We start from the raw sequence: 8,966 nt of genomic DNA on the forward strand, positions 1-8,966 counted from the left end.
GGATTTTAAAACCTGACGATAATTGCCTTTCTCAAACTGAGAAACTGTTGGTGGCCTCCATGATGTGAGACAGTTTCAACTAGGTTTGCTTGTAATTATGGTTGTCAAGAATTACAGTGTGTAACATTTATTTCCACCATCAACTTTTTCATGTTTATGTTCAAATTGCAATATTTCCATTTCATGTTGGTACTTCAAGTCTATAAGGTATATAAATAATATCACATAGATCACAAGTGAGTTGGGTGCTGTAGGTAATGCTAAAGCACAGCTGGATGTCACATTCTCCACTTTGTACAGCTTCCAGTGCTGAGAGATAAAACATGTCAGCTGTCACAGGACTACAGTGAAATTTTAAGCCTTCCAGATGTCTTATTTGTATAGGCAAATCCATAGATGCAAGCTATTTAAGTGCGACACATTGCCTTGTAGATGCTGGTGCTGCATTAAAGCACTTCAATACTAATGTTTAATATTATTGACATATCATGGTGCATTTACACTCTGCATTTTGGCTTTTACTAAAGTGACCCATTCTTCTACAAAACAAATAATACTTATTATCCAGAATTATCCAAAGAAAAAGCAGCAATTTTATTTTTTAAGCCCTTAATATTCTCAGAAAATATCTGTTTTAGTCATATTGAATTACCACAACATCCATTTACTGGATAGACTAGGAATGTAGGCATACGAGTATTGAATTTCAGCCCACACCCACCTGCTAGTGACTGGCCAGTCTGAGCCAGTTTGGCCCCTCCCACTCAGCAACCCATATAGTGGGAGGCAGAGCCGGCTGCTCTCTCTATCGAGTGTCTCCAGCACAGCAGACAAGGCTCACATCTGCTGCTTTCGCTCCAGCTCATTCTCTACCAGTACTAGACAGAAAACACATCAGCAGGATGTCGTTCACCAAGAAAACTAGCTACTCTGTGAAGTCTTCTTCCTCTGGATCTGTCCCACGCAGCTTCAGCAGCATGTCTTACTCTGGCCCCAGCGCCAGCCGACAGAGCTACAGTGTGCGCAGCTCCTATGGAGGTGCCAATCGTGGCATGGGAGCTGGAATGGGAGCTGGAATGGGAGGTGGTGGCTTCATAAGCAGCTCTTCAGCCTATGGTCTTGGCATGGGAATGGGAATGGGTATGGGTTCTGGCTCCATGGCACCCATTCAAGCAGTCACCGTCAACAAGAGCCTCCTGGCACCTCTGAACCTGGAGATCGACCCCAACATCCAGATTGTCCGCAACCAGGAGAAAGAGCAAATCAAGACCCTCAACAACCGGTTCGCTTCCTTCATTGATAAGGTGGGTTTAAAGTTTCTTTCTTTGTACTTTTACTAGTCAAAGAGTTCCCAGATATGAGGTTTTAGAGCACGAGTCAAACTAAAGGTTGGCCAGAAAAATGTCAAAAGGGGATGAAACTGAGTGTATGTTCCTGCTAAAAATGTCTCTATTTAATCTAATGTGGCATAGAAAATATATGTGGGGTTGGATGCATTCTTATCAAAGGGGAAGAAATTAGACTTATGGAAAGTTGAGAAAAGGGTGTGTTCATGGTCAGAGTGTGATGGTTTTTCATTTGAATGAGATGCCCTGAGGCTCTTCTTTAACCCTTGTGGAGAGTCCACACCCAAATTAGGACGTCCTGCAGGACATGAAACTTGTTATACATATTAACATAGTTGAATTATTACAAATGATAACGTATTGCAATGTAAAAAAAGATATATGATCAATAAGTTATGACAACAAATGTTTTTAAAATGCTTCAACTCATCAAAATAAGTTAAGCAATTTTCAACTTTTTTTATAAGTTATACAATATTTTTTAAAGTCAGTTTAATGTAATTTAAGTTAAAATGACTTAAACTTCCAAGTTGATTGTACTTAAAAATTGAAGGCACCCATTTTTGCAACCAAAATATGTATTTAATCAAATATAAGAAAAGAGAGTTGCATACCATGATAGTTAATATTTAATTTGAAGAGCCAGGGTCATGTTCTTGATAGCGCTAGAAAGGTTACGTAACAATGAGAAGAGGAAATAATCTACAACACTTTTAAGCCTTTAAGTCTTTGTGCCCTTCCTCTTAACTAAAATAGTCTGCTTTGCATTACATTATTTGATTAAAACACTGATGTTTTGAATAAGACAGTTGATTGGTAATGTCAGCTGTCTCAGTGACACATTTACTGTAACCTAGTTGTGTGTGCAATGTTCACCTCAAGCTGTTAAAGTCTTTTCATTGAATTGCTCTTTGCTCACCATCTACACACCCTTTTAAGGGTCTCCAGCAGATCTGAACTGCTCTTTATGCTGCCCCTTAAATATTAACTATGTAGATTAAACCTTTAATATAGTTCTATCTCAGTCTCCAAAAAGTACATTCTACAGGATAGGCTGTAGTCCTTCCTGATGTCCTGCTGGAATATGCGTCACAGTTTCCAAGGGGAAAAAGCATTACAAACTGAAAACACATGCATCTCTCGTTATTTAAGGAAAACAGTGCTTTCCTTTGTGAAGATCACTGAACCACAAGCAATATGATGGCATATGGTTGCACTTCTGTGAGCTGGCACAGAACCATGATTCCAAAACTGACTCTCTGCTCTCTGAAGCTGTGCTTACTTCCAAGTATGGTTTTCATTTGTGCCTTGATTGAGACAAAACCTCTATTCTCATCCTGCCAATGTAGGTACGTTTCCTGGAGCAACAGAACAAGATGCTGGAGACAAAATGGAGCCTTCTTAACAACCAGACAGCCACGCGCTCCAACATCGATGCCATGTTCGAGGCCTACATCAACAACCTGCGCAGACAACTCGACAGCCTTGGCAATGACAAAATGAAGCTGGAGGCTGACCTTCACAACATGCAAGGTCTCGTTGAGGACTTCAAAAACAAGTACGTACAATGGCTTTCACAAAAATCCCATTTCAGTTTGGCTGGACGTTTGGTCTGGGGGATGGACAGCTCCCAAGTATCATCAAAGCAGGTTTTTGTGGTGCACTTCAGTGTTCCCAGAATAAATGAGGCTCCATGAATTCAAATAAAGGGAAAACATGTTTTAAAGGTCTGATGGGAATAAACTCAATTCATGATCCAACATGGCTTATGCAACTGATACAGAAACTGTCTCCAGTCCCTCCCTAGTAGACTTGCCCATTGTTCAACCTTTTTGAGTCAAATTGTAGGCATTTCAATAATATACATAATATCCCATTTAAAAAAAACAGTCTGTACTGCAATTAAATGGGCGTCAGCATGATTCGGATAGATTTACTGCTACTGAACAAACATCTACGTAGCACTTTTCATGGATCTCTAGACAAATCAAATTAATGCTAAGACCCAAGGGAAACACCGAACTGAATCCAGAAAAACCTGACAAGTTAAGCATTAAAAAAAAATGGAGCACTGCTGCCTCCTAGTGTACAAAACTTTATAAACAATTCAAAACGTTCAACTACAATGTGCTTAACCAAAGTCATTTTCTTCACCTCTCTTCAGATATGAGGATGAGATCAACAAACGCACAGAGTGTGAGAACGAGTTTGTGCTCATCAAGAAGGTTCGTAGATTGTCTGTTATGCAGTTCAAACAAGTGTTAAAACTCATGAACACTAACTTTAACTTAAATGATTATTAAATTATGATTGCTTTTTTGTAGGATGTTGACGAGGCCTACATGAATAAGGTTGAGCTGGAGGCCAAACTGGAAAGCCTCACTGATGAGATCAACTTCCTCAGGCAGATCTTCGAGGAGGTAAATTACAACTAGAGTTTCCCATCAGCTGTACCTTTCACTTGTAAATGACAAAACACAGATTAATAACGTTACTTTCTCTCGTTGCGGACTTGTAGGAGATCCGTGAGCTGCAGTCTCAGATTAAGGACACCTCAGTGGTTGTGGAGATGGACAACAGCAGGAATCTTGACATGGACTCCATTGTCGCTGAGGTCCGCGCTCAGTACGAAGACATCGCAAACCGAAGCCGGGGTGAGGCTGAGATGTGGTACAAGAGCAAGGTATGTTATCTTTTGAGATATCATGCAAACTGTAAAGTCTGGTTCTAGTTGCTATTGAAGTTCATTAAATGTATCTCACATAATCATATGTTTTGTTTCTCAGTACGAGGAGATGCAGTCATCTGCAACCAAATACGGTGACGACCTTAGGTCAACAAAGACAGAGATCGCTGATCTTAACCGCATGATTCAGAGACTGCAGTCTGAGATCGATTCCGTGAAAGGACAGGTATGCAACTACTTGAACACAAAATGTCATATATTTTAATATTAATCTTGTTTTGTAAGGTAACAGACATTATGAGTACAACTGAGCACAAATATTTCTCATTTCTATAGCGCGCCAATCTGGAGAACCAGATCGCAGAGGCGGAGGAACGTGGCGAGTTGGCAGTGAGAGATGCCAAGGCCCGCGTTAAGGACCTGGAGGAGGCCCTGCAGAGAGCCAAGCAGGACATGGCACGCCAGATCAGGGAATATCAGGACCTGATGAATGTCAAACTCGCCCTGGACATTGAAATCGCCACCTACAGGAAACTCCTGGAAGGAGAAGAGGACAGGTGAGTTATTCAAATGCATGCTTGCTCTAAGACCTAATAATCTATTTTTGAGATCAAATTCAGATTTCTAATTCTGTGTGAGATTTTCATTACTTCTTGTTCACTCTTTTCCAACAGGCTGGCAAGTGGAATCCAGTCAATCAATATCTCAAAACAGAGCAGTAAGTTTGACTCTTTATCAAAGAGAACTGTGTGTTGAAAAGCCCAGCATATGGTTCTGGTATGCCCTTTTATCATGGATTTTTAATGCTGGCCTTTTCACAATTCCTTCTTCACATGACAATCCTTATAACTATATGAAATGCAGAAGACCCTCATCTAACTTCTTCACGTTTCTCTCTCGATAGCGAGCTATGGCGGTTATCCCATGGAAAGTGCAAGCAGCGGCTACAGCAACTATTCTAGCGGTTATTCCAGTGGTTTCGGATCCGGCGGATACGGTGGCGGCTACAGCTCTGGTGGCGGATACAGCTCTGGTGGCGGCTACAGCTCTGGTGGCGGCTACAGCTCTGGTAGCGGCTACGGCGAGAGCCTCACTCAGACCAAGAAGAGTGTTGTGATCAAGATGATCGAGACCAAGGATGGCAAAGTCGTGTCTGAGTCCTCTGAGGTCGTCCAAGATTGAGCGAGTCCCCTTCCCCAATTCTGTCCTCTAAACCTCACGCCTCTTATGCATTCCTGACCTTCCCTCTCAACCATTATGACTGCGGTCCAAGGCGCTAGACAGGAATGCAGTCATAAACCAGGTTGTAAAGCAATAAACCATTCACTCTGGCCAAAGAATTACAGAGGGACCAAATAATCTCACTGCTCTTGACGTGCCTTAATCCACATCACTGAAAACACACGCCTTCAGGTCACTGCACAGCAATTATGTCTTCAAGTCTTACCATGCACAACATGGCCGCATCTGTAGGCTGGACAATCCTCGATGTGCCACTAACATGAACTAGCCATTTAGCTGACATTGTTCAACATGCTAAGTAATTGATTTTCACATCAACTATGAAGGGATACATTTGCGTTTGTGCTAAATTACTAGCATGTTAGTGGTAGATCCATGTGGTTTGCCTATTTAGTAGAGACAGTCATTTCATTGTACTCTGGCAAATAAGAAAGTTGCCGCCCACTGTGTATCCTGTTTTCCAAGGTGCTGTTTTTGCTACCAAAAATAAAGTGTTTACCTAAAACTTGTTTTAATGTATTTTGTGTGTGTGTGTGTGTGTGTGTGTGTATTAACTGGTCACACCCTGCAAAGACATGTCAGAACTAAGGGTTCGGTTTGGATACTTAGAATGGTCCAGCTAGCCCTGGCAGATGTTGTAATTACACCATTTGGACATAAAATCATCTTTCTCAAATAACACAAACACAAAGTCAAAACTATCCTAAAAAGGTTTGTGTGGTATTTTTTTTTTGTTTTTTTTGTTTTTTTGCTTTTTTTTACAACAGCTTTAATTTGCTTTAAAAAATAGGGGTTTGCGACCCCTAGAGGTTCATGATAGAACTGCATGATGCTCGTGAGATTGAGATACTGTATGCACATGCAAAATTAAACTGAAATGCATAACAACATAAAATGTGTAAAAACAAGCTAAATACAATATTTTTATGTCATCTTATACAAGATGTGTTATTAATTATATCTATTGAAAGGTTAGTAATTTTAACCACATAGGGTTTAGTTTACAACACAGTTTGGGAAGCCCTGGACAACTGCTATTTTTAATTTAGTGCAGCATTTTCTTCCAACCCCTTAAAGGGGTCATAGAATGAGAATTCAAATGTTCCTTGATCCTTTGACAGTTAAGAGTTTGTTATACTATAAAAAATACCCAGTAAGTTTTAAAACTCAAAACTTTCTTGCTATTCCAAAAATTGCTTTTATTGAAACCAAGGCTAGCAAACGACAGGATCTAAAAAGTGGAGACTTGTGACGTCACATGGCAGCTTTGGCCCCGCCCACTTGAGCGTTAGTGAACAGATCGATACAGGATCGATACCATCCAAACGATCCTAATGCTAGGATAGTGGGGTACTTTTCCCCCCAACAATGTGAATGTCTCAGCAGTGCATTATTTGTTTGTATTCAGTGTTTTTCACTATGGATTATTTGGTAAATGTTGGCTGAGGCTTTGCAAACAGACTTTTACAATATCTGCCAGCAACGCCACAAACATGTAAGTAGTCATGTTTATTCTAATGTCTGATCTGTCATCAGTGATTTCTGATGTAATTATTCAAGTTCAAACAGATTATCTCTCAAAATATCATTCAATACTGTTTGCATCAGTAAATCAAGCCAGTGACTAAACAATCAACTTCACGTCGTTTCTCTTAGTAGGATGAAAATAATCTTATTTAAATTGTGATTAAATTATATAAAGAAAAGCGATCAAAGAACGCTCCATTTCCAATTGCCCAAGCTGTCAATCAAACAGCGCGAGTTTATCTGGACACTTGCCAAAACTCTTTGAAATCAGTCATCACAAAATCATGACGCTGTTACAATGTACAACGAAGCTCTTACTGCATTTACATTATGTTTGCATTGTTATTTGGTGAAAGCCAGAGGTGTAATTTCATACGCGATCAACAGACTGTCTGTCATCTGATCAATGCAATCACTGCAACCTTTCATGTGATGGGAATAGATCATTATGATCTACTTTTCACGATTCCTTAATCTCGATAGCTGTAATAGTATAAATGTAGTCATTTTAGAGAGAGTTCCACATGTAATACTAGCTATTTCATATGCAAACATGTCAGCCAATCACAGCAGTGGGCGTTTACACTGAAGTCTCACAGCAGACACGCCCCTTAAAACAGAGCGTTCAAATAGAGGCTAAAATCAGGCTTGGAAAAATGCCTTTTATTTATAAATTATGAAAAATTTTGATGTCAGCCAATCACAGCAGTGGGCGTTTACACTGAAGTCTCACAGCAGACACGCTCCTTAAAACAGAGCGTTCAAACAGAGGCTAAAATCAGGCTTGGAAAAATGCCTTTTATTTATAAATTATGAAAAATTTTGATGTTTTAATCATACTAACATTATAAGGGCACCCCAGGAAACATTATAAAATAATAAAATAATCCAGTCTATGACCCCTTTAAGGCCCGTTCACTCCAAGGACGATAACTAAAGATATAGTTCTAAAAATCTTTCTCAGTATTAAAGGATAGCAGAGTTCACACCACAGCTATAACAATAACGGCACAGAGAAACAATATCGTTGGGATCACTTTCAGAACGATTTTTGTTCAGCTGTTGAATGATAAATCACTGACAGAATCCATCAGAATCTTCTCAGTTCTCGCACATGCGTCGTGGTGCTCTAATGAACTCGCGTCAGAGGCCCACACTGAATTTTATTTTATTTTTGTTTGTTATTTTTTATTTTTTTTGTGCACAAAAAGTATTCTTGTCGCTTGATAAACTTATGGTTGAGCCACTGTAATCACTTGGACTATTTTAAACATTGTCTTTACTAACTTTCTGGGCCGGCAAGTTTCAATTACAGAGAAGCCTATGGAGGAGTGAGACAGCTCTCAGATTTAATCAAAAATATCTTCATTTGAAGCTTTACGGGGTTGGAACAACATGAGGGTGAGTAATTACTGACAGAATTTTTGGGTGAACTAACCCTTTAAGTGCTTGCGCATTTAAAATGGCAGACGACATTGCAGAGAAGTTCATTCTTTCGATTATTGTTGCGTTCCACTCCAATTTTAGACACCCACTTGCGAACTTCCCTAAGCACTTCCCCTCGGGGGAATCCCTGCCGCCATTTTGAAATGTGTTCCACTTTGTGAAGTGGACGAGGGAAGTTTATATGGACAGACCCTCGTTCCCTTGATTTTGACCGAGGGAGCGAGTCTACTTCATATGTACACTTTAGGCACCTATATGTCCCACAATGCAACACGATTGTGACGTCACCCCAGATCTCGTCTAATCACCACCACCACAAACAACTCTATGATATATTAATTATATTTTTTTATATTTAAAACAACCCAAACACACCTATATACATTTAGATGCGGCATTAAACAAATTCTTAAAGGAAAGAATAAATAAATAAATAATCTAAGTGATCAAGGGCTTAGGACGTTCCAATTCAGCCCATTGCCGTTTCCGCCTGTAGTGGGCACTTGTGCAACGTAAGCAATGACGCACATCCGAGTGAACGAGACGGAGGGAAGTTAGCGATTGAAGGGCATGACAATTTTGGACTGGAACGCAGCATATATTAGATCTACACTAGCTTCACTCAAAACATAACATGCTGAGGACATCTGCTGGTAAATCCGTGTAGGCTAAATGCTACAAGAACAGCAAAAACATGTTCAATGACATTGGACAGAACA

The 8,966-nt window shown here is 39.9% G+C and overlaps 1 protein-coding gene across 1 annotated transcript; it reads left to right on the forward strand.

Moving 5' to 3' along the window:
• The first annotated feature begins 781 nt into the window (after positions 1 to 781).
• On the forward strand, positions 782 to 5,599 carry krt8 (keratin 8). The gene is made up of 9 exons (XM_079849466.1): positions 782 to 1,304; positions 2,696 to 2,904; positions 3,511 to 3,571; positions 3,671 to 3,766; positions 3,865 to 4,029; positions 4,133 to 4,258; positions 4,369 to 4,589; positions 4,707 to 4,750; positions 4,937 to 5,599. Exons 1-9 carry the CDS (start codon positions 903 to 905, stop codon positions 5,212 to 5,214), a joined length of 1,602 nt encoding a protein of 533 aa, XP_079705592.1. The 5' UTR covers positions 782 to 902; the 3' UTR covers positions 5,215 to 5,599.
• Positions 5,600 to 8,966: the final 3,367 nt, after the last annotated feature.

This window comes from Squalius cephalus, assembly GCF_949319135.1.
Source record: "Squalius cephalus genome assembly, chromosome: 18".
NCBI classification, from domain to species: domain Eukaryota; kingdom Metazoa; phylum Chordata; class Actinopteri; order Cypriniformes; family Leuciscidae; genus Squalius; species Squalius cephalus.